Source organism: Dipodomys spectabilis, unplaced genomic scaffold, assembly GCF_019054845.1.
Source record: "Dipodomys spectabilis isolate Male_0828 unplaced genomic scaffold, ASM1905484v1 ptg000042l, whole genome shotgun sequence".
Lineage (NCBI taxonomy): Eukaryota > Metazoa > Chordata > Mammalia > Rodentia > Heteromyidae > Dipodomys > Dipodomys spectabilis.
The window spans coordinates 16801094-16827842 of record NW_024870719.1 but is presented as its reverse complement, the minus strand read 5'-3'; the positions used below and the strand labels follow the sequence as shown (position 1 = coordinate 16827842).

Sequence of the window (26749 nt, the reverse complement as noted above, 5' to 3'; positions counted from 1 at the left end):
CTGGGGATCCAATCACTGAGCCACATTCTCAAGGCAAGAGTGTATTTTTAAAAAATTATCTTTAAAGACTTGTACAAAGGAGTTGCTATTCCATAATGCAGCTTATGAACATACCTTTATCAATGTCACCCCTTTTGTCATTCTCCCCTTCCCTCCCAATCCCACTGCTTCCCTCAATTTCTTAATTTTGTAGAATATGCATTGCATTTTATGACTGTGTTCCCCCCTTCCTCTCTTTACTTGTCTACTCCCCTCCCCTCGGTTCCACCCCCTTTCCGAGTACCTGTTTCCTGCTTCTTTTGTTCTCTTAAACTTCTATACTACATTACTTTGATCTTCTTTAAAGTGTTTTTTCTTTGCTTTTTAGAATTAATACATATTTATAGTAAGAGATTTCACTGTGAACACTGCACCAAATTCATCTCCTCCACCAGATTCATATTCCTTCCCTCCCATCCTCCTTTTTTCAAACAGCCTTTGGTGGGCTTCATTATGTTGTCTTCACCACTCAACATTCTTTCCTTTTCCCTTTCCCACTTATCCTCTCCTGGTCAGTCCTCCTTTTACATTCATGTCCCCTTCATTATCATTCATGGTGATAATACACCATTATCATCATTATAATAATTTAGGTCTATGTACACAAATGTGTGAGACTATTCAATAATTGGCTTTTAGAACTTGCTTTGTTTTTACTAAACATGATTTCCAGTTCCAATCATTTTCCTGCAAATATATGTGTATGTTTATATACACACACACATATATATTTTGATAGGATGTTGATATGAAACCTATGCTGGACACAAACTTGAGATCCTCCTGCCCTCAGTCCCTTTAGTGCTGGGATTCACAGATATTTTCCACCACACCTGCAGACAAATTTATCCTCATCCTACCACCCATTATTTCTATTCCCACCATAGTTGGAAAGCTGTATACCTTTTCCCCCCATTGGAAGAACATGTATAACCTAAAGTTTAATCAAACAAACTAGGACTAACTTATAACTAACTACTACTTTTCTCCAGTATCCTGACTTAAATGCTCTTCTTTAAGATTCTGGTCCTCTTAATTCTATTCCTACAAATTTGAAATGTTCAGGCATTTATTTAGATTTACTTCTATATGTATTGTTTTTCCCCCCTCACAATTCCTTCCTATATTTTAGACTTTTCTAACACATATCCTTTAGGGTTTGTTTTTGTGAGGAACAGTTTTTATCAGCTTTTATTTCACCCATATAGTTGATTGTTTCAGTGTGGGGAGAATCTTAGATACCAATGCTCTACTTTTCATTATTTGGTTAGGATCACCTATTTGGTGGTTTAAAAAATTCTTTGCCAAGTAGCAGGTTATAAAATTAACCCCCAAAAATCAATGGCTTTTCTGTATGCCAACAATGAGAAAAGTGTGGCTGAAATTAGGAAAGCAACTCCATTTGTAATAGCCCCACAAAAAATAAAATACCTAGGAATTAACTTAACTAAAGAAGTGAAGGACCTCTATGATGAAAACTTTAAAATCTTGAAAAAGGAAATCAACACAGAACTTAAAAAATGGCAAAACCTCCCATGCTCCTGGATTGGAAAGATTAACATCGTGAAAATGGCAATACTTCCCAAGGCTATCTACAAATTCAACGCAATACCTATCAAAATTCCACCCTCATTCTTCAAGGAAATAGAAGAGGCAATCCAAAAATTCATATGGAACAATAAAAGACCCCGAATAGCAAAAACGCTCCTCAACGGAAAGAACACTGCTGGAGGAATATCAGTACCAAATTTCAAACTCTACTATAAAGCCATAGTAATCAAAACAGCTTGGTATTGGCATAAGAACAGACCTCAGGACCAATGGAATAGAATTGAAAACCCAGAAATGAACCTACAGACCTATAGCCATCTAATCTTCGATAAGGGAGCTAAACCAATAGAATGGAACAAAGACAGCCTCTTCAGTAAATGGTGCTGGCAAAACTGGTTAACTACATGTAGAAAACTAAAGCTAGATCCTTATATATCACCCTGCACCAGAATCAACTCCAAATGGATCAAAGACCTTGAACTCAAAGCAGACACTCTGAAAACATTACAGGATGGAATAGGAGAAACCCTGGGTCTCCTCGGCTCAGGCCGAAATTTTCTGAATAGAGACCCGGAAACACAACAAATCAAAGAAAGGTTGGACAAATGGGATTGTATAAGGTTGCAGAGCTTCTGCAGGGCAAATGACATAGCTAGCAAGATCAATAGAAAGCCCACGGATTGGGAGAAGATCTTTACTAGCCATACAACGGACAAGGGTCTCATATCTAAAATATACTTGGAACTCAAAAAATTAAACCACCCAACAACAAATCCTCAAAGAAACAACTGCCCAATAAGTAAGTGGGCGAAAGACTTAAAGAGAAGCTTCTCTGAAGAAGAAAGAAGGATGGCCAATAGACACATGAAGAAATGTTCAACATCCCTAGCCATAAAAGAAATGCAAATCAAAACAACATTGAGATATCACCTCACCCCAGTTAGAACGGCAAAAATCAAGAACTCTAACAACAACAGATGCTGGAGGGGATGTGGACAGAAAGGAACCTTACTTCATTGTTGGTGGGAATGTAAACTTGTTCAACCACTTTGGAAAGCAGTATGGAGGTTCCTCAAAAGACTCCACATAGAGCTCCCCAATGACCCAGCAATCCCACTTTTGGGCATTTACCCAAATGATCACAAACAAGGCCACACTAAAGCTACCAGCACAACTATGTTTATTGCAGCATTATTTACCATAGCTAAGATATGGAACCAACCCAGATGCCCCTCAGTAGATGAATGGATCAAGAAGATGTGGTATATATACACAATGGAATTCTATGCCTCCATCAGAAAGAATGACATTGCCCCATTTGTTAGGAAATGGAAAGGCTTGGAAAAAATTATATTAAGTGAAGTAAGCCAGGCCCAAAGAAACATAGGTCCCATGGTTTCCCTTATTTGCAATATCTAGTATAGGTATGAGTCAAGCGGAAAAAGTCAGAGAATGTGATGTTAGGAAAACGAACCCTCAAATATGTATTTTAATGTTTTTGTTTCTTTCATGCATGTGTTTCTAACGCATTTATAATATTATTTCTTTGTTGCTTTGTATGTCCCTCCCCCACAGTGTAACCCCCGCTTTCACTATATTTGATGTCAGTATAACATGTGGAGGAGACGGGGACAAACAAGTCGTTTAAGGATTCAGGTGGACCTGTTGCAACAATGAGAAGTACAAAATGTCATGTCAAAACCAGCTTTACAATGTCGGTGGGGGGGGGGAGGGGGGGTATGATTGGGTGGGGGGGAGGGGGGAGGGTGGGAAGGGAGGTGAAGGGTAAACAAAGGAGGAGGCTGCAATGCTTGGTAAGAAATGTATGCATTTTTCTGCCCATGTAATTGTAACCCCTCTGTACAGTATGTTCTCAAATAAAATAAAATAAAATTAAAAAAAAAAAAAAGAAATTTAAAAAAAAAAAAAATTCTTTGCCAGCTGGGTGCTGGTGGTTCATGTTTGTAATAATCTTAGCTACTCAAGAGGCTGAGGTCTGAGGATCACAGTTTCAAACCAGCCCACATAGCAAACTATGCAAGGCTCCTTCAGCTCTATGCCTTAAATGGTTAAGTGGGTGAAAAAGCTCAGGGATAGTGCCCCCCACTGAGTTTGGCCCCAGGATTAGTACCAAAATAAAAAAAATCTGTCATTTGTGGTTTAAAACTTGATTAAAAATAAGTTAAAGTTTATTAGTAAAATTATTATTACATATAATGAAGTTATTAAATAACCTTATTTTAAATAATAATACATACTGCCTTTGATTTACTGAGTACACTTGAAATTTGGGTAAATTCTCACTCTCTCTCTTTTTCTGAAATTTTAAGTAGATATATGTTAAACCTGTTCATTATATTCTCATCTATCTTAAGCACTTGTTCATCTTTTCTGTCTATTATTTTTCTGGGCTATACTCAGAGATTTTATTCTAATTTACTAATTTCTTTTTTCTACTTTATGTCCTTTACTAATATCTTTTTAATTGTTTAGTCTATTGTTTTATTTCACTTCATAATTTTAATTGTTCATTTGAAAATGATTTTCAATAGCTTTGTATTTCAATGATATCTATTCACACATAATCATTTTTACTCTATAAAATTGCTAGATTTTATAGAGTAAAATTACAGGTTCCCTATAATCCTAACTACTCAGGAAGCTGACATCTGAGGACTGTTTTTCAAAGCCAGCCTTTGCAGGAAAGTCTGTGAGAGTCTTATCTCCAATTAATGACCGAAAATAAGCTGGAAGTAGAGCTGTGGTTCAGAATGGTATAGTACTAATCTTAATCAAAAAAGCTCAGGAACAGCATCCAGGCCCTGAGTTCAAGCCCCAGAACCATCACACACAATTAAAAAAAATCTCTACATGAGCTATCCCTTAATTGAAATGCTTGGGTCAAGATGTATTTCTTTTCTTTTCTTTCTTTCTTTTTTTGGGTCCTGTCGTGGGTCCTGAACTCTGGGCCTGGGTGCTGTCCCTCAGCTCTTCAGCTCAAGGCTAGCACTCTACCACTTGAACCACAGCGCCACTTCCGGCTTTTTTCTTTTTGCTTATGTGGTGCTGAGGAATCAAACCCAGGGCCTCATGCATGCAAGGCAAGCAATCTACCACTGAGCCACCTTCTCAGCCCTGAGATGTATTTCTTTTCTTTCTGGTTTTTGAAATATTGGCATATACATAATATCTTTGTGATGAGATTCAACTGTAAACATGATATTAATTTAAATGTCATATACACCTTATACACATAACATGAAGGTAATTTCATCCAAACTCTGGTGTGCACCTTCAGTTTACTGCAGCCCATTACATGAGGTCACATGTGGAATTTTCGACTTGTGTAAAACTGGTGCTCAAAAAATTTCTTATTTCAAATATTTTAACTAGGGAGGCTTAAACTGTACTCAGTTGATAATTTTGCTCTCTGTAATTTTTGTAGGCAAGATTCCAAGTGACTTTTTAAATTTGGAATTTTACCTATGATGATTCTAGGCTTAAAGTTCATTTCTCACCACATGATTTGCATTTGTCCTTCTGAATGCTTGAGGTTACTACCAGGGAGGGATGACTTTCCCTATAGGCTCCTAAAATCATAGAAAGAATGGGAACTTTTGACCCAAACTTGTGTTCAAATAAGCTTGTTAGGCATTCTCCTTTTGTACTCTATTTTGAACCCCTTTCACACAGAGCCAAAACACACAGGTACAAATCCTACCTTTGAGAACCTGCTTATTTTTTCAGTTGAGCCATTGAGGGTATATCTTGTAAGGGTTCAGACATTAGGCTGTGTACAGGAGTTTTTTAAATTAGACTTTACCCAAGGTATAGTCCTCATTGTAACATCCCCACAGCCAAGGCATAAAATTAAAATCTGGGTTATGAGCTAGTAGAAGAGCTAACAACCAACCTGGTTGCCAGGATGTACATCTACCTGGCATTTTATCATTTTGCACACACTTTATTTTCTGGTCTTTCTGGTCTTGAGGACTTTCCCTACTTACCAAGATCAATCATGCAGTGAAAAGGATTAAACAGTCTTTGCAGCATCGTTTTGCAATTCTTTGAATCCGGGGTCAGCCAGATGTTTCTGGCTTCTACTTCTTTAAATTAAGACGTAAGGGTAGTATAAGAATGAAAGGCCAGGTGCTGGTGGCTCATGCCTGTAATTGTAGCTACTCAGGAGGCTGAGATCTAAGGATTACAGTTCAAAGCCAGCCTGGGTAGGAAAGTCCATGAGACTCTTATCTCCAATAAACCACTAGAAAACTGGAAGTGGTGCTGTGGCTCAAGCAGTAGAGCGCTCACCTTGGGCTGAAGAGCTCAGGGACAGCACCCTGGCCCAGAGTCCAAGCCCCACAACCGGGGTGGGGAGAATGAAAGGGGAAGAAGTCTATTGAGAAAATGGAAAAAGTGTGAAATTGTTAAGAGACAGCATTGAACAAGCAAGTAATGATATACAGGAACATATAGGACATAGGAGGATTTACTTGACAAGACTTTATAAAGTTAATGAGCTATCTGTATCTTTAGAACTATGTCTGAGCTATAATAGTCTCACAGTCATATAATGGGTAGGAAAATCACACCCCTTTTCATTTTCTGTGGGGGCTATGAAGATAAATGTTGAAGAATTTTCTTTGGAAATATTAAATACACAAATGTGAGGGATTACAATCAAGTCTTCTGTGATAGGTATGTATGTATCTGAAACTCTGGCTTCACAATCTTAGGGAAAATTGGATCAAGTTAGTGGTTAAAATGCTGTTTAGTAGAGTCAGACAAAAACAGTTTATAATCACAGTTATGGATAAAAGCCACTCACAAACTAAACCATTTCCAGAAAATAGTAATGGATTCATGATACAAGACTTGCCCCATAGATTTTTCTGTGTGGAATTTGTTGAGACTAAATCACTAAAACCCTAATGATTATGGGTCATTTGCCAGGATATAAAAAACTCTTAATTTAAGGTAGTTCTATTAGTGAGATTTTACCAGTGGTAAAAAATTAACTCTTTACTTAAACCAATATAAGCTAAGAAAATTTTAGCATTTATAACACATGGAATGTTACAAGCACAAATTATAGATTCTAGACAGTACTTAAATAATTTGTCTCAATGCTTTCTGGATTTTGATTTTTTTTTTTACCATTGGTCTCATATCTATGGAATAAAAATATGATAAATCAGCTGAGCAAACAAGCTGAGAAAATGGACAGCCTTGACTTTCAACCTCAATATCACCAATACATATGTAACTGTTGTTTTTAGTGTGCTAACTAGTTGAATTTATGACTGATTTTAAAATGATTTGTTTTCTACTTGTGATATGACACAGTGATATATGTATATGTTTTATTGTATACATATAATGTGTATGATATACATGACATATGTATACATAAGATACATGATATATACATCATGTATATATTCATATTTATATCTTCTTATTCTCAAGGAATTTTTAATTTATGGAGTGAAATACTTTTGTAGGAAAATAACAAAATAATAAATAATAAAATAATAAATATATAATAAAATCAGCATACCTGTAAGTTGAGAGTTAAAGTGCCATCAACATTTGGAAGTATGTAACTACTGACAGGCACAAAAACAGCTCTCAAGAGTTAAGACTTTAAATTTAATTTTCCTAGTTGTTTTAGAATTGTGATCAAATAACTGTATTTTATTCTGTTCAAGAAATTGGCATTCATGTTACAAACTGAAAGAAAAATTCAATATGGCCTCAAAGATGAATTCATTGATTATGGCATGCATCACAATGCTCCAAAGATAGTATACTTTCACTTTAAGTTCTTAAAAGGTAAATAGTATAAGTTTCTTCAGATATGTTCCCTATTCCTTTTAGATTTGAATTCAGGGTCTCCAAATCGTACTTGGCTTTCCTGCTCATGGCTGGTACTCTACCACTTGAGCCACACCTCCAGCTTAGCTCTTTCTTTTTGGTGGTAATAGCAGATGAAGTTTGAAGGACTTCTCTGCAAAGGTTGATGCAAAGCTTAAACCTTCAGGGCTCAGACTCCTATGTAGGTAGGATTACAGGAATAAGCCAGATAATCTGCTCAGATAATCTGTTTTAAAGACTCACGTTTTCTCTATAGTATAGAGAGTGTGAAGAGTTGTCTGGTGAAGTTCATGTTCTATTGACTCTGCCAGAAAATCTTCAATGCATGTTTTTTAGATTAGTATACTTTTTTTCCCTTCCAACAATCTACTATCAGGAGGTTAAGTATAAGTTGAAAAACTTGTTTCAGAAAGGGCTACTTCTCATTATCTCTGTTCTACTCAAATGTATGGTCATCAAAACAAAAAGTAGTTTGGGCAGTCTTAAATTTTGGGAGACCCACCAAAATGTATTTAAAGTAATGGTTGCTTTCCCATACTTGTATTCTGATCCATATTTCTTTACAGCTAAGTTCTCAAAGTTAGATGCTTTTAATTAATGAGAAATAGGTACAATAAATGCTTTAAGCCAAAAGCAAAGTATAATTGGTATTTATTATGACATGTGTAAAGACAAAACCTTTGGTTAAAACATTAAATATCAGTCTTATATTTGTCAACAGACTTCTCTACAATATACTTCAGGAACTCACTGGGAACAATTTAAATTCATAATGATGAGTGGAAAGTACATATGTCACCTGGAACCAATATAAGAAACTGAATTTAAATATTCAAATACTCCTAAATACAAGCTTTTGTACATTTTCTCTAATAAGTTTGGAAACTGTTTGGGATTAAGATGTCTCTAAGCAGGGTTTCAAAAAGTTAAAAATTTAGTTTCCTTAAGTATTGATGTCCTTAAATTGTTGGCTTGATTATTAAAAAACAGACAACCCACACACTTTTTAGGAGATACTACAAAAGAGAAAAAAAAAACTTTAGCCCACCTTCTTATGTTTTCTAGGGTATTAAGAGTTTTAGTGCTTTTCTATAAAAACATAACACAAAATCAAGAGATCCATTTAACTAGGAAAACTTCTAGACTTTAAATTTTTTCTTACTAGTTTGGAATATTAGCAATCAAAGGTATGAAAAATGCCAGGCACTAGTGGCTCACACCTATAATCCTATCTACTCAGGAAGTTAAAATCTGAGAGTCCAGGGTTGAAGCCATCCCAAATGGGCAAAACCGTGAGACTCTGATCTCCATCAGCAAAAACTCAGAAGTGGAGGCATGGTGGTTGAGAGCCAGTCTGTCAAACATGAACAAAAATGCAAAGTGAGAGAGATCTACAGTCCAAGCTCCAGTTCTGGTATACATCTACAAAAAACATGAAAACTCAAATTGGACACTTTGTGTGTTTTGTGTTGTAAAAGTACATATTTAGAATTTTAAGACTATAGGTGTTTTTTCCTAGTGTGATAACCACTTTATTTTTGAGTGGAGTATTGGCTGGTAGAGGGTAAACATGGGACCCTCTGGGATACCAGGAACTCATTCCTTATTTGGGTTAATGATAATGTATTTTTGTATGAAGATGATCTTTTATCTAGCTTTATGTTTAAGATTAGATACTTTATGATTATATATTTAAGTGCTTTCTGAAATGCAAACCATTTTCCAGTGAATTTTTAGTATGATTTTATAAGTTAAAAGGGAAAGGCAAAACAGCTGATGCACATAGCAAATAAATTGCTAGACAACTTCAGGCAAATTAACTGTATGTGAAGCTAGAGTAAGGTTTCAGTGATGAGAAGTTACTAATCAGAAATGGTGGTAGAGTCTCAATTTATCAGTTTAACTATAAGGAAGTGTTATATGCTCTGGTTTGGTGGTGTATACCTGTAATTCCAACACTTGAGAGGCTGAAGCAGGAGGATTGTGAATTTTGAGGCTAGACTAGTCTACATGGCAATATCCTGTCTCAAAAGAAAAAAAAAAGTGATGAATACATCCTCAAGTAGGTGACATAACTATGGCATGATTACTTGGTACTCATTATTTATTTATATATTTATTTCTGATTCTCACTTAATGGATTTTTGTCACCATAAGGCTTGGATTTCGGAAGGATGCAGGCCGAAAAAGAATGAAAGCTCAGTTTGTTTTGTTACTTAACTGTTGTTTTTAGTGTGCTAACTAGCTGAAGTTACGACTCATTTTAAATGATGCATTGTTTTCCTATTTTTAAGGGAAAAGGGGCTTGTTTACACATGAAATATAAACACTTATCTGTCGCAAGTGATTTTTTTTTGCTTTTACTTGGAACTATGTTAATTTTCATCACCTCCAAAAGGCTTTGAGAGGATTAGCTGCAGAGACCAATATTGTTCTATATTAGTCAGTATTAAGCATATGATGTCACTTTGTTTCCTTCTCTCCTCAAGCTTTTCTTTTGAGGGAAAGGGAGACTTTTGGGGCAAGGTGGGGGGCATTTCTCAAAATACTGTGGCTTACATACCACTAGCTGACACACGATTGACAACGTTACACTTCAAAACCTGTTTGAAATGGGTCAAATACCTAAGCGCTGCAGAACAATGCAACCCAATGGGCAATTCCCCATAAAAGAGAAAGGCGGTGTGATTAGATTGCAGCTAGTAAGCGAGTTATTGCAAAAATAGTTTGATGGTTTTGTTTATGCAATAGACACGGGGCAGGCTACTGTATTCTCTTAGTTGTTTTTTTTTAAAGGACTTTGATATATATATATATATAAAAGAGGGTAGGACCAATCACCCAAAGCGAGAAGCAATTGGGACAAACATTTAAGGGCTTGACGGAGGTCCTGCTGGTGACCTGTACCATTGGTTATCGATCATTAACTCTGCTGGGGAACGATGGAAGGGAATTTGTGTGAGGCTTCTCGAGCCACAGGAAAGGAGATGCAGGAGGGAATAGAAGCTTCTAATAAAAGAAACGCAGCAACAATAGCGGAGGAACAGCTCTGCCTGGTGACGTAATGGCTGGCAGCGGTCCAGCTTCCAGCAGAGCTGCTGCTACCTCAGCATCCAACCTCCCTCCACACAGTCCGGCTGTGGCCAAGCTACCGGGGAAGGCTACTTCTAAAGCGATGCCACTTGATCGTGACCACCGAAGCCTCACCTCAGAGGATCAAAACACACGGGACAAAGGCTTGTCCCGGCGCTGCTAAGTGGACGGGGCACACGGGCTCTCTCACTCCCACCTCCCACCTTTCCATCATCGGGTCCATCAGCTGCTTAAGTTTAGAGCGAACCCACGGGTGCGTCTCGGGAGTGACTCAGTTTCCCCAGGCTGGTGGCGAGTCTGTCCGACTCTGCCCGCCCGCCTCTCCCTGGGCCGGGCGTCTCGGGCGGGAGTGGATCGGGCTCTCCCTCCCTCCCTCCCTCCCTCTCCCCAGGTCCCCGCACGCCGGTCCTCCCGCCTTACCTCCGCCAGGTAGAGATTGAGGAGACAGAGCGTGGAGAACTGGAGGCAGGAGGGGAAGCAGTAGAGCAGCCAGTGCGGGAAGAAGTGCAGGTGAGCAGGCGGCCGGAGCAGGGGCAGCGAGCCGCTGAGCGAGAAGGCGGCGGAGAAGAGGGTGGTCCTGAGCGCTGCCCACAGGAGGCAGAGGAAGAGGCAGAGGCTCTGGTAACTCAGCCGTCGCTCGCGGTACAGGAGCAGCCGCCACAGCTGCAGGTAGGCAAAGGCGAAGAGCGCGGCGTAGAGCAGGGCGTGCAGGACGCTCAGCGCCAGCTGCACCGAACCCGGCACCGCGGCGGCGCCCGAGGCGGCAGCGACGGCGCCCCCGCCTCCGCCACCCCCGCCGCCGGGCGTCGAGGCTTCGCGGGCGGCCGCCGGACCCGGCACGGACACCCTCATGTGGGAGCTGGGGCACTGGGGAGGGAGCACGGCAAGGAAGGGGCCGGACTGCGGGCCGCCGTCGAGGGGGCGGACTGTCGTCCCCTGACCCCCCCACCCACCCCAGCCTCCAACCCCGGAGCGCGCCGTGACAGGACCCGGAGCCCCGAGCAGAGCAGCCCGCGGTTCCACACCCCCCCCACCCCCTACTCGCGACCCCGCCTCCTCTCCTCAGTCCCCCCCCCACCCACCCCACCCCCTCAGGGGGCTCGGCTCTCCTGCTGAGGCTTCGCTCGCGAGCGGCGAAAAACAACTCTCGGCTGGAGACAATCAGCTGAGAAACCCGAGCATTTGAGGCGCTCGCTCCGCACCGTGGGCTGGCACTGATTGGCTCTGGTGGACACGCCCCCCGAGCGCCGTCCTCGGAAGGCCACGGGCCGAAGGGCCCGTCATTCAGAGACCTTGAGCCCTAATTGGGCATCCTCTTTACCCCCCTTTCTCCCCCCGCTGCACACCCCACCTACGCCGCTGATTGGCCCAGCAACTGCGCTGTCCGCGCCCGCCGGCGGGAGGACTCGGTGGTCGTCTGTCACTTGGGGCTGCTCTCGCTCCGCCCCCGGCGCTTCCCATTGGTTGGAGAATCCCTTACGTAAGGAGCACGAGGAGAGGGAGGAGTCCCCGGGGTTGTTTTTTGCCCCGGAGACCCAGTCGTCTGAGGGGGTGGTTGCTGCCCGCGAGGAGGGCGGGGATGCTGCGCTCTCACAGGTAGGCGTAGCGGTTGCCAGCTGCTGGGAGAGCCGGCCGCGGCCCCGCCTTCCGCCTCCTCCAGGGTCTGGGGTGGCGGGAACTGTGGGCCGCGGGCCTGGGTCTTGCACGCAAGCAGGTAGGTGGCAGCGTGGGTCCTTCCGTCTGCAGGAATGCAGACCCGGGCTTCTCCCCGGGCACTGGTTGTGCCCTCGAGCGCTAGACTCGTTTTTTGGGGTGCCTAAGGAGCCTCACCTGCACCCTTCTAAGGGGTTTTCTTCTTCTTTTCTTCTTCTTTCCCTGTGTGAAGAGGAAGGTGATTCTTTGCAACTAACAGTTTGGAAAGATGCTCTGAGCATAAGCCCAGGGAAAGAATTGTCTTTGATGGCTGGGGGATCGACGACGAGGGGGAGAGAGTCTGTACTTAATTCCACAATGTGTTGAGAGTATACATGTAATGCGTGTATGTGTGTGTGTGTGTGTGTGTGTGTGTGTGTGTGTGTGTGTGTGTATCGAGTCCGGCATAGGAGATGATGTCACTATTCCAACCTGGGACTAAGAGAGATACGAAATAGAAATGCTATGTTACTACTGTAAATGAGGAAGAAACTGATCTCTCAATATAGATGAAGGCTGCAACATAATTGTGGACTTTTGTATTTAATAAAAAAAAACACACTGGTGCAAATTCATGAGTAAATCACGTGCTCTGGAGAATGAACAGCACATCACAAAGTAAGGATCCTTGTGAAAGACAGCTGCTACATTTACAGGAACAACCAAAAAAGCAGACTTTAGTAATTCATTATCCCTTATTTTATGCTTTGTCCAAGAAGAATGCTGGTTTTTTTGTTTGTTTTTCCTAGCTGCATATTCTATTTATTGGTACTTCAAATTCTGGACCAATAGTTCACCAGACACTTCATGTGGGTGTGGCTTGGGTTCTTTCTAGGCTCCTGTCAACTTCATATATGTATATGCTGGCACTGTTTCATACATATTTGCAGAAGAAGCATTCTGTTGAATAGCTTGAAGAACAGTGGCCAGTAGTATAACTTACTGTGAGAGGTGAACAGTCTATTCCAACCTAACACTTGAAGATCATACTTACTGGAATTTAAGGTAATCACTTCATGGACTCTTAAGAGAGTGTGGTTAGGGCAGTATACTATTCCTTTCAAATAGAGGACAGAATGCTCATGACAGCAATGAGGTAATTAATTATAGTCATGGCTTTAAGCACGTAAGCATAAAATCAGTTATGTGATTTTAGTCATTTGCCAAAATTAAGGGCACAACTTGTTTTCTGGCATGGCCTATTTGTGCATCTTTCATAATCAACGGGAAGCAAATTTCAGGTCATAAGTGCTGTCTTGAGTTTTAGGGAAAAAGCTCTGGCTTCAGAAGAATCTCAGCTAGACTTGGGTACCCAGTCCAATACAACAATTGAAATGATAAAGAAAAGGAGATATAATCAAACTTGACTGCATTGGAGAGAACAGATATAGGATCTCAGTGATCCCAAGTCCATATTCAGGGGGTTTATGGAAACTTTGAGATCTTAGGAAAGCGAGATGCTGGGAATCAGGCAGTGGTCTGACCAACCATTATCTCAGGTTGAGTTTTACAGTGGGTTCTAGAAGATTTCTTATTGCTGTTGCTTAGGTGTATTTTCTCTGTTACATACATGGTTTATCCATCAGTCCTGTCAATTCCAGCATCCAAGGTGACTACAACAGAGAGAGAGATTCAGAAGGAATAAAGAGGAAAGTCATAGAGGGACAAATTGGAATTAATTAGGCCTATGACTATAATCATGAGTAGTCAATTAACAAAACAACAGGATCTTTCTTTTTCTCCTGTATTTTCTGCTCAAAATTTTGGTAAACAAAATATGGACAAAATATGTCTTTGTTTATGAGGCTGTTTCCCCTTCTCCCCATTTGATAGTGCATATCTGGATAGTCTCTTCCTTTCTCCCTCCTTTTGTTGGGATGAGTGTAGGGGCTGCAGATAGAATATTTTCTTCCCACTTGGCTTTGAAGGACACTGGAGAGATGAGATGTTTACTCCTTTTCTGGTCTCCTTTGGATCTTAAATAGTAAACTGCTGAGATCTAATCAGTATTTCATTTGAGGCTGGTTCAGTGAACAGGTTGTTTTCTCCAGCAACAGCATGAACTGTAAATAAGCTAATTTTGGACAGAATGTTCTTACAGGAACTTTGTAAGCATGAAATGCCCAGTTGTTGCAAAATAAAATGTTTTTTTTTTAATAAGTGAATGATATAATTTATTTAATAGTCATAGTTGCTAACTTCCTCTTTTTCTTGACATGCAGAGGCATTAATTTTATTGTTAATCATAAGGAAATTTCAGGTCTGTAAAGGAGAAAACACTAATGTTCTTTAGAGAAAGCTTACTACCAGATATTCTACAATTTAATATATCCACGTGCATAAAGGTTGGACGTTATTGTACTGAAAAGACCAATTACTCTAGTACAGTTGTCTTTTATACATTTTAAAGCATGAGAATTATATGTATATAGGATTCAATTCCAAAATGGGATTTGTCTAGTTAAGGATGACTACCAACTATTCATCCCTTCATTCCCCGCTTTTCCTTCCCTCAAGGAGCAGGTAACAACAAATCTTTACCTCCTGTCCTCAATAACAGGAAAATAGGTGCTTTTCTCTTATAATTTCCTCATTTATTCCACATAGGGGCTTTCTTAATATTCTGCATGCTGAATGGAGGATATTTTTGTTGTCATATACATTTTATCTGCATGTAGCCCTTTTTGTATTATGTTCTCACTGACCCATTCTTTTAGTATTTTGTTACTCTCTTAGTTACAAGCCATTCTTTCCATCTTTTAAATAACTTTTGGATGCATACTTGTTTAGAGATTAGGGCTGAGGTAAAAGTATCCATACTCTGATTGGTGCTTCAGAAGCATTATACTGAAGAATAAAGGTCCCTTGTCTAAACTGAAAGTTGGAAGGCCTATATGGTGGTATTGGAAAGAATGCTTTGCCTAACAGCTTGCCTCTGACTTTCCCTCCTTTTGATACAGGAGCCTATTGTAGTAATAGTAACTTAGCATTTGTGTGTGTGTGTGTGTGTGTGTGTGTGTGTATGTTGGTGTAGGCCAACACAAAAGCTCAAGCCTGAGCTAGTGTTCTGCCACTTGAGCTATAGCTCAACTGCTTTGTATGTGTGTGTGTGTGATTAATTAGAGATGAGTTTGAGGGACTGTCTTGTCCAGGATGACTTTGAACCATGATCCTCAGATCTCAGCCGCCTTAGTAGCTAGGATTAAAGGTGTGAACCATTGGTGCCTGGCTTCAGTTATTTGTATTTTAAATAGTCATCTTTCTTTTTATAATTTTCTTCCAATGTAATTGAGTAAAATTTTGATGAATTCTTTGAATTCTCTTGTTTTAAAATCTGGGACATATTTTTTTTCTTGTCAGTCGTGGGGTTTGAACTTTGGGCCTGGGTATTGTCCCTCAACTGTTCAGCTCAAGGTTAGCACTCTACCACTTGAGCCAAGCACCACTTCTGGTTTTCTGGTGGTTAATTGGAGATAAGAGTCTCACCGACTTTCCTGCCCAAGCTGACTCTGGGACATATATTTTATGTTCAACTCACTCTCCTCTTATGCATTATGAGGACAAGTATAGCAGTAGTGCTAGGCTAAGCTATTTTGTGTTAACTCCCAAAACAAGACATCTTATGTTCACATACTTTAGCTGGGAGCTTTGTTCTGTCATTCTGTTTCTGAGAGTTGGACTGCATACAGGCCTCATTTTGAGTGTTATCTCACAGCAAAAGGAATGCTTGTCATAAATCTTAACTCATGTATCCTGATCTTAGAAGCTTTCAGAACTTAAAAAAAATTATGTGGTACACAGGAATCGAACCCAGGGCCTCATGCCAGCTAGGCAAGCACTCTACCACTAGGCCACATTCCCAGCCCTCAGAACTTTTTTATGTCACTCTTCACATTTTATTGGCCAGATTAGCTCAATGAAATCAGGAAGTATAATTTTATCATGTATAGAGAATTAGAAAAATGACAGCCGAGTCTTCATGTTAACAAATATCCATATCCTACATGTTGTTCAACATGGAATTTTTTTTCTTTTGATGATGGTATTGGGTTTGAATTTGGGGCTTCACACTTGTGAGGCAGTCCCGCCACTGACTTTATACTAGAGATAATCCTCAAATCCCATCCAGTCACTGGATCAAGCTCAAAATTCAGCTTCTTTGAGGAATTCACAGAAGTGGTCATTTATTTTTCATTTAGATATAAACTGTCTGTTTCTCACATTCTGTTGAATACCTTGGGTAATATAGCAACAGGTTAAGTATTCCCATTTAGAGAAGGGTAGAATGAAAGACACATACCACACTGTAGACAGTAGAAATCTAGAGTTGAAATCTTTTTACATACCTCTCTTTTTAAGAAAGGTTTAAAAATATCTGCTCTGTTTGAATTTTTAGTAAACATAACAAAAATGAATTATTGAAAAAACAAAGTAAAACTCATATTACAAGAACAACTTAAAATTGTTATTGGATTTAGTAGTCACAGAATTACCATTAAATTGCTGTGGAAGCGTTTAAACTTATACCCAGTTTCTATATATTAATGTAGAAATACTAACTCTGCTTTAAGGAAATTAAAAAAAAAGTTTATTCTGAGCCAAATCTGAGTGACCATGGCCTGGGAACAGAGATTCAAGTTACCCTAAATGACATATTTTACCATGGAAAATATTACATGAACTTTTATGGACACAGAAAAGATAGTCACAAATCACTGTGTTTACAAAATGTAGAAGGAGTCATCAGGTAGATAAGCTACCACAAGGCAAGGGAATCTAGTATTTAGATGTTGTCTTTAACACATTCTTTAGCTTTAGGGTTGATGGAAGCTAGGTGTGTTCAGCTTTCTGGTTAGGTAGATTGAATGCAGAGGTAACTGTGAGTAGCTATAAAAGGGGCTAAAGGTAGCTCTTAATAATTTTGACTGTTGACTTAAAATTTTTCTATCTCACAATAATCATGTCCTACTCAGCCAAGACCAACTAGTCTGCAGGATTTTTAGTGAGATGCGGCTTTTTCAAAAACTTTGGTTCACAACAATTATTTCATTCTAGCTCAGTAATAAATAGTTCTTACTCTATATATGCCCTGGGACATATTTCTCCATGCTCTTTGGTTTTGCCTTTTGAGAGGGCCTGCCATTTTTGTTATGCTTGGACAAAGCTTAAATTGGCTTTGGAAAATACGGTGTCTTTACTTTCTTTTTGTTCTGTGACAGAGCAGTTTGATCAGTGTGCTTCCTTGACCATACAGGAATCTGGGTTTTGGGATTATTGTAGGTTTTGTACAACAAAATTGTTTTTTGTATAGCAATTTTTTTTTTGGTAGGTCATGAGGTTTGAACTCTGGGGCTTGGGTACTGTCCCTCAGCTCTTCAGCTCAAGGCAAGCGCTCTACCCTGTGAGCCACAGTGCCGCTTCTGGTTTTTTAGTGGTTTATTGGAGATGAGACTCACAGACTTTTCTGCCTAGGCTGGCTTTGAACTGTGTTCCTCAGATCTCAGCCTCCTGAGTAGCTAGGATTACAGGTGTGAGCCACCGGCGCCTGGCATAACAAAATTTTGTATGTAAAACAAAACAAAAATATTGCCTGAAAGTGACATATCTCTTACTTTCACACATATAATCTTATTTTTTAATGAGATAGAAGCTGTGGGAAAGTACTCAGATACTGACTGTATGGTTAGATCTTTTGATGTTATAAAATGCACTTTAGGCATTTTAGGGAAAAAGGATAATGTTAACCTAATGTACACTTTATTGTTAGACTAACTGAATTGTAAACCTCAAGGCAAGAGAAAATGATTTTTATGCTTGAATCTTTCAATTGTGTTTTTACCTAATTTTTATGCTTTAATTAGATTATAATTCTTTTATTTAATAATGAATATTATATAGTTAGTCTCTTAGTCTCAGGAATGTGTTCATTTTCCTCTAGAATATAAAGAAAATAGTGGGATGACTGTTTTAAACATCTCCATTCATTTAAAGTGGCTTTAAAGTAGGCTGGTTTAAAATGACCATAGTGTATAATCAATTTTAATGTCAAGGATATTTCTTAATATATCATTAAAATTACATTTTTATATGCCTCTCACAGTTCTCATTTTCCATTTCACTTTGTGTTTTTGAACACTTGACTTGAAATAAGAAATTGATGGCTGGGGCTGGGAAGGTGGCTCAGTGGTAGAGCGCTTGCCTTGCATGCGTGAGGCCCTGGGTTTGATTCCTCAGCACCATATAAGCAAAAAGAAAAAAAGCCAGAAGTGGTGCTGTGGCTCAAGTGGTAGAGCTAGCCTTGAGCTGAACAGTTGAGGGACAGGTCCCAGGCCCAGAGTTCAGGCCCCACGACTGGACCAAAAAAAAGAAAAAGAAAAAAAGAAATTGATGGCAGATTTGTTCACTGGTATAAATTAACTCATGAATGGATTTGTTAGGAAATAATGAATGAAAAGTTAGCTTATTTTTGTAGGAAAACCTGCTCACTAGAGATGTATATTATTGGAGAGGGGAAGGGATGGTATGGGGAAACAAAGGAAGAGGCAACAATGCTTGATAAGAAATGTACTCACTATCTTGCCCATGTAATTGTAACCCCTCTGTATGGTATTTTCACAATAAAAAAAGAAGTCTATTATGTGCTTAATGATCTTACCAAATGACCAGAATAGGTATCCAATGTCTTATGATTTCTCCATAAATTTTTATTCTTTTATCATTTCATTTTTTTACAGGAAAAAAGTCTACTTTTATTTTTGAGTAAATGAAATAATATTCACAGGATTTGTTTTTGCGTGTTTTGAAACAGTAATCTTGTGTTTGAAACATATGAGTCCTATGTGAAAAGTTAGAACACTTAAAATTTACACTGATACCTGTGAGTACATTGTAATATTCTACAAGCATGTTTTTTTACTATGCTAATTTTCCTAAAATACCTTCTTTTATACTTAGACAATATAGGTCATCCGTAGAAAACATCTGAAGTTGTTCAGGACAAACACTGAAAATAGCAAAAGAGAAGACAATTTCAGGGGAAATGGAAGTAAGTATACTAGGGAAGAAGAGAGGGATATGTCTAGACCAAACCTGAATTAAATAAACCTGGATTAAAATATAAATTGAGAAAGACTTAAATGTTGAAGCAGTATAAAGAAATATGTCTTTTTTCAGTACGAGGGTTAGATTCAGAGCTTTGCACTTCGTAGGTAGGCACTCTACCATTTGTGTCACACTGCCAATCTTTTTTGCTTTGTTTTATTGTTTCTTTCTTACTAAGGTTTGCCATGCCTCCTGCCCTTTTTGCTTTGGTTGTCTTTGTGATGTGAGTCTCACTTGTTATTAGACCATGATCCTCCTATTTATTCTTCCTGGAGTAGTTATTTTGGGGATAGGCTCTCATTTTTGTGCCTGGACAAGCCTGGGCCTCCATCCTCCTATTAATGCTTTTATACTTAGCTTGAATGACAGGTATATACTATGAGGATTAGCTGTTGGTTGAGATGTGGGAGTCTTGTTTTCTCCTAGGCCGGCTTTGAACCTGTTCCTCCCAATTGCTGTCTCTAGAGTAGATGACATTACAGGCATGAATCACTAACCCCTTATCTGAAATGTAAATTAAGAACGAAAAATAAAATGTAGGAAATTTAAACTAAAAAGAAAGTGAATATGGGAGACATCTCAATGATTTTAAGTACCTATTTTAGTATTTATTGCAACCAACTGGAAGATAAAATTCTCAGTTAAAAGATCAGTTGGCATTTGAGAATTAATATTGAAATTAAGAAAATAACAGCTTTGCTGGGTGCTAGTGGCTTATGCCTATAATTCTTAGGAGGCTGAGATATGAGGATCATGGTTCAAAGCTAGCTTAGGCAGGAAAGTCTGTGAGACTCCTATCTCCAGTTATCCATCAGAAAACTTTGAGCTGTGGCTCAAAGTAGTAGAGTGCTAACCTTCAGCCAAAAAGCTCAGGGACAGTGCCCAAGCCCTGAGTTCAAGCCCCACTACTGACCAAAACAAAACAAAATAAAAGAAAGAGAAAATAAAATAGCAGCTTAACATACTTCTATAAATACCTTTGAAATTTAAGATACCTAGTTATGTATTTTCCAGAAGTTTATTTCTTTCACAATTATAAAAAACAAATAAGATTGTTCTGGAAGGTAGTTTAGTGATAGAACATTTGTCTATCATACATGAAATCCTGTTTTCAGTCCCCAGCACCGCAGAAAACGAAATCAATAGCATTAGCTGGACATGACGACATACAAGTCGGAAATCTCAACTACTTCAAAGGCAGAGCCAGAAGCATCAGAGTCTTTGGCCAGCCTCTATGAAAAACAAACTGAAGAAAGCAAAATGGGCTGAGGACAAGGTTCAAGTGAAAGTGCTTGACTAAGTACAGGCTTTAAATTCAGTCCTAGGACTACAAAAATAACCCTTGAAACACCAATAGTATTATCCAATAATAAACCAATGTCATTACATGTCATTTTTTTTTACTCTCAGATTTTTACTATGAGGAAATAGGAAACTTCTAGCAAAGTTAAACAGTATGAATAACAACTTTTTTTTTTTGTAGATTTAACTTCGTTCATTTAACAAATTCCATTTAACAAAACTGCTGAAAACCTACCTGTGCCAGGTGTTGTCAGAGGCAATAGAAGACAGCAGTGAACAGAAGAGGCAACAGCTCCTGCTAATATACAGCTGCAGCACGTGATGTCTTCTGGCTTCAGTGTTTTTAGAGTTGACATCTCTTTTGTCATAATGTGCATTTTTTATAAGTCAACTGAAGATTCTCTGCCAGAAGTGAGTTCTCAGAATTATTTCAGTACATTGCAACCAGGAAAAGCCTCCTTAGCTTATTTTTGTCAAACTGGTAAGTTTTAAGATTCTAAAATTACTCTTGTGGTATTTATGTTACTGTTTAGTGTGCTCAGTGGGGCGTTGCTGTCAGGAGTAATGGCATGTATGATAAAACTTTTGTTACACTATGCCTGCCTGCATGGTGGGACCTATGTGGGACCTTAGTTTCACATTACTTAGCTTCTCCCTGTGTTTCTTCCATCATCTATTATAAGGAAAAAGTATTTGCTAAATTTATTGTGAGGGCTAAATAAGATACTCATATGCTTAGTTCATAGTAAATACTAGTTAAGAATTGGTTATTGCTATATAACATGTCAATTTCATCTGATCATTTCTTTTTTTTTTTTTTTTTTGTCAATCATGGGACTTGAACTCTGGGTTTGGGCGCTATCTCTGAGCTCTTTAGCTCAAGGCTAGCTCTCTACCACTTGAGCCACAGTGCTACTTCTTGCTTTTTCTATTTATGTGATGCTGAAGAATTGAACCCAGGGCCTCACTCTTGCAAAGCAAGCACTCTACCACTGAGCCACCTTCCTAGCCCCTTATCTGATCATTTCTGAGAGTATGCTTTTCATGCTTTCAGCGTGTCAATATTTTAGAAACTTTAAAAATACAAAATAGATCAGTAATACTCTACTTTAGCTGTATCATTCATTATACTGGATTAGCTAACATAGCTATTGAACATAACAAATAATTGTAATGAACTCCTTGGCTTCATGGTTTAAAAGTGCTATTCTCTTATTAGAAGTAGTAAATTAAGTAAGTCCATGTTTATATTGCTTTTCTCTTAAATGTGAAAAAAATAAAGATTTGGACATTTTTATCATATAGTTGTTAAATAGGAGTGTGTGTGTATGTGTATGTGTGTGTGTGGTGTGTGTTAATCCTGGGGCTTGAACTCAGGTCTTGAGCACTGCCCCTGAACTTTGTCACTCAAGGCTAGCACTCTACTACTTGAGCCATAGCTCCACTAGTGGTTTTTTGGTAGTTAATTGGAAATAAGAGTATCATGTACTTTTTAAAAAAAATCAGTTGTGGGGCTTAAACTCTGGGCTTGGGCACTGTCCCTGAGCTCTTTAGCTCAAGGTGAGCACTCTACCACTTGAGCCACAACGCCACTTCGGGTTTTCTGGTGGTTAATTGCAGATAAGTGTCTCACCAACTTTCCTGCCTGGACTGGCTTTGAACCACAATCCTTAGATCTAAGCCTCTTGAGTAGCTAGGATTACAGGCATGAGCCACCAGCAACTGGCTTAGCACTCTAGTATTTGAGCCATAGCTCCACTTCTGGTTTTTTGGTGGTTATTTAGAAATAAGAGTATCATGGACTTTCTTGCCCAGACTGGCTTCAACTGCGATCCTCAGATCTTTACCTCCTGAGTAGCTAGGATTACATCATCTGCAAAAATTTTAAGGTCATTTATAAAGTTATATAAATGATAAAAAATACTAGAAATAATAATAAGGCAATATGGAAATAAGGGTATTAAAATATGTAACTGGGACATAGCTAGCAAGAAAAATAGAAAGCCCACAGAAGATCTTTACTAGCTATACAACAGACAAAGGTCTCATATTAAAAATAAACCTAAGGCTCAAAAATTACCCCCCCATTACAAATCTCCAAAGAAACAACCACTCCATTAATAAGTGGGCTGAAAAATTCAAAAGAGACTTCTCTGGAGAGGAAATAAGAATGGCCAATAGACACATGAGGAAATGCTCAACATCGCTGGCTATAAAAGAAATGCAAATCAAAACCACATTGAGATTTCACCTCACCCTAGTTAGAATAGCCATTATCAAGAAAACAAATAATAACAGATGCTGACGGGGATGTGGCCAAAAGGGAATGCTACTACACTGTTGGTGGGAATGTAAGATGGTTCAAGCACTCTGGAAGGCTTCCTCAAAAGCCTTTGAGGAGGCCTCAAAGGAGGTTCCTCAAAAGATTAAACATAAAACACCCCTATGATTTAGCAGTCCCACTCCTGGGCATTTATCCAAATGATCACAAGCTAGGCCACACTAAAGCCACCAGCACAACTATGTTCATTTCAGCATTATCATTGCAGCATTATTTACTATAGCTAAGATATGGAACCAACCCAGATGCTCCTCAATAGATGAATGGATCAAGAAAATGTGATATATACATACAATCGATTTTTATACTGACATCACCCCTTTTGTAAGGAAATGGAAAGACATGGAAAAAAATCGTATTAAGTGAAATAATCCAGATCCAAAGAACATAGGCTCTATGGTTTCCCTCATTTGTAATAGAGTATTTCTAGGATAGTCCTGGCAGAGAATCATAATAGCTCATAGCTGTGTACATATGATCATACAAAATGACGCTAATTGAAATGAACTCCAAGTCATGGAAACAACAGGTCTGTTCTTTTTTGGTTGTTGACCTTGTTGTTGCCAATGTACTATATCTAGTTCTTGCTTATTTTATTTCATTTTTCTTTTTCCATTTGTTTGTCTCTGTCTTTGATTCTGGTACCCTCCAACTTGTTTATACATTTATCTGATTTGGGGAAGGGAAAGGGAATAAGAAAATGCTGACAGAAGGACAAAGGATGACCCATTGCAACAAAAAATACAAGACACTATGTTGGAAATGAACTTTATAACATCTGGCGGGGGGGGGGGGGGCAGGGAGGGTAACAATGGGTAACAATGTTCGACAAGAAATGTACTCATTACCTTACTCATGTAACAGTAACCCCTCTGTACAGCATTTTTACAAAAATAAAAAAATTTAAAAATAAATGTAACTATATATGTATATATGTATATTCGCTGTTGAAGGCTAGACAAATTTATTTTTTGCAGGTTTTGACTTTAATATTTAAAATTCATCTTTTTAAAGGAGCAATTCATAAATGTTCATGAAACATTTTTTGTTTTAGATTCTCCGAGTACCTCAGTATTTCTTGAACAACTGAATGAGGCTGTTAGCCCTCTCCAGGACTATGGGATTTCAGTTGCAAAGGTAAAAAGAAATTTATGTTGCTAAAATATTAACAAACATAACTACAAGAATGAGTAGCTAAAAATACTTTCATATCTTTTTCCTGACAGGAAGAATATTTCTTCCTCTTTTTTGGGGGGAGGGTAAATGGTAGGGAGTACTTGCGTGTGAACTAGGGTCTCTGTGCTTGCTAAACAGACATTTTACCACTTAAGTCATATCAACAGCCTTTTGGGCTTTAGTTATTCACAGATAGTTTCTCATACTTTTGCCCATGGCCATCCTTGGGTCATAATACTCCTGCTTCTGCTTCCTGTTTACCTGGGACAAAAGTGCATGATACCATACCTGATTTCCATGTTTAGATATGGTCTGATTAACTTTTTGCCTGGGTTGGCATTAGCTCTATACCACCCTCCTTTTTGTCTTTTTTTTAAACATAAGAATAAAAAGAAGCATAGAAAGTTAGTTTCAGAATTTTTTTTATAATACAGCACTTACAGAGCAAAGGAAACTAATTTTTTATTTTATTTTATTTTATTTTAATTTAATTTAATTTTATTTGTGAACATACTGTACAGAGGGGTTACAATTACATGGGCAGGATAATGCGTACATTTCTTACCAAGCATTGCAGCCTCCTCCTTTGGTTTACCCTTCACATCCCTTCCCAGCCTCCCCCCTCCCCGCCAATCCCAATCCTTCTCCTCCCCCCCCCCCCCCCCCCCCCCACCGACGTTGTAAAGCTCATTTTGGACATGACAACTTGTACTTCTCATTGTTGCAACAGGTCCACCTGTATCCTTAAACAACTGGTTTTTCCCCATCTCCTCCACAAGTTATACTGATATCAAATATAGTGAAAGCAGGGGTTATACTGTGGGGGAGGGACATACAAAGCAACAAAGAGATAATCTTATAAATGCGTTAGAAACACATGCATGAAAGAAACAAAAACATTAAAATACATATCTAAGGGTTCATTTTCCTGACATCACATTATCTGACGTTTTCCGCTTGACTCATACATATACTAGATATTGCAAATAAGGGAAACCATGGGACCTATGTTTCTTTGGGCCTGGCTTACTTCACTTAATATAATTTTTTCCAAGTTTTTCCATTTCCTAACAAATGGGGCAATGTCATTCTTTCTGATGGAGGCATAGAATTCCATTGTGTATATATACCACATTTTCTTGATCCATTCATCTACTGAGGGGCATCTGGGTTGGTTCCATATCTTAGCTCTGGTAAATAGTGCTGCAATAAACATTGTTGTGCTGGTAGCTTTAGTGTGGTCTTGTTTGTGATCATTTGGGTAAATGCCCAAAAGTGGGATTGCTGGGTCATAGGGGAGTTCTATGTGAAGTCTTTTGAGGAACCTCCATACTGCTTTCCAAAGTGGTTGAACAAGTTTACATTCCCACCAACAATGAAGTAAGGTTACTTTCTGTCCACATCCCATCCAGCATCTGTTGTTGTTAGAGTTCTTGATTTTTGCCGTTCTAACTGGGGTGAGGTGATATCTCAATGTTGTTTTGATTTGCATTTCTTTTATGGCTAGGGATGTTGAACATTTCTTCATGTGTCTATTGGCCATCCTTCTTTCTTCTTCAGAGAAAGGAAACTAATTTTTTAATAATTGACCTTGATTTCCTAAACTAGTCTATTAGGTATATCATTTTTCAAAACTGTACTTAGTTTTTAATTCTGTTTTGTTTTGTCTGACAAATATTTCATAGTAGCAACAATTAAACTACTTGCTAAATTTTCATTAGTACCAACTGAGGCAACAAAATTATATAATTGAGGAGCTGGGAAGGTGGCTCAGTGGTAGAGCGCTTGCCTTGCATGTCAGAGGTCCTGGGTTCGATTCCTCAGCACCACATAAGCAAAAAGAAAAAAAGCCGGAAGTGGCGCTGTGGCTCAAGTGGTAGAGTGCTAGCCTTGAGCTAAAGAGCTGAGGGACAGCGCCCAGACCCAGAGTTCAGGCCCCACGACCGGATACTCCCTCCCCCCCCCCAAAAAAAAATAATATAATTGAAGAATTTTTGTTTTTTCATTTTTCTAAGTCTTTATAAATTTTTCATTGTGGTTTCTCACATCTAAATTGTTATAATTGATTTGTGGGCCCTTTAGCTTTTTTGCTCAATGCTAGCATTTTACCACTTGAGCCACACCTCTATTTTTGGCTTTTTGGTGGTTTATTGCAGATAAAAGTCTCATGGACTATCCTGCCTAGGCTAGCTTTAACTGTGATCCTTAGATCTCAGCCTCCCAAGTCGCTAGGATTGCAAGAATGAACTGCTGGTGCCAAGCTTTATAATTGTTATTGTAATGACTAACATTTTTTTTTAGAACAAAATAAAAACAACTTAATTTCATAGTATATCATTTTTTTCTTAAAATGTTCAAGTTTGCCATGGAGTAGTTTTCCTTTAAATTTATAATCTGAAACTCAGAAAAATGAGTGAAATAATCCAATAACATTAATTTCTTTTTAATTAATATCTACCTGACTTTTGCATTACCTATTCTTTCTTAGTTCATTTGTCTTCTTTATCTCAGTTATACCTGTTATTTTTTTTAGTCTGTACAAGTAGACTGCCTAAAGCAGGAAGCATAGAAATGTTA

At 38.7% G+C, this 26749-nt stretch overlaps 2 protein-coding genes across 7 annotated transcripts in view; one reads left to right on the top strand and one right to left on the bottom strand.

The window, feature by feature from the left end:
• Gpr137c (G protein-coupled receptor 137C) overlaps window positions 1-11412 on the bottom strand; it is a 66372-nt gene extending 54960 nt beyond the window's left edge. The window contains exon 1 of the mRNA XM_042677890.1: window positions 10981-11412. Coding sequence (XP_042533824.1) covers window positions 10981-11412 — 432 coding nt within the window. The remainder of the gene's footprint in view (window positions 1-10980) is intronic.
• A 677-nt stretch (window positions 11413-12089) lies between these two features.
• Window positions 12090-26749, top strand: part of Txndc16 (thioredoxin domain containing 16) — a 65341-nt gene continuing 50681 nt past the window's right edge. For 2 of the 6 annotated variants that reach the window (XM_042677927.1, XM_042677933.1), the window contains exons 1-4: window positions 12188-12274; window positions 19207-19297; window positions 20837-21136; window positions 24051-24133. In XM_042677927.1, coding sequence (XP_042533861.1) covers window positions 20977-21136; window positions 24051-24133 — 243 coding nt within the window. In that variant the 5' untranslated portion in view covers window positions 12188-12274; window positions 19207-19297; window positions 20837-20976. Of the gene's footprint in view, window positions 12157-12187; window positions 12275-13285; window positions 13349-19206; window positions 19298-20836; window positions 21137-24050; window positions 24134-26749 lie in introns of those variants that run through there. The other 4 variants (XM_042677929.1, XM_042677928.1, XM_042677930.1 and 1 more) reach the window with 4 other exon arrangements.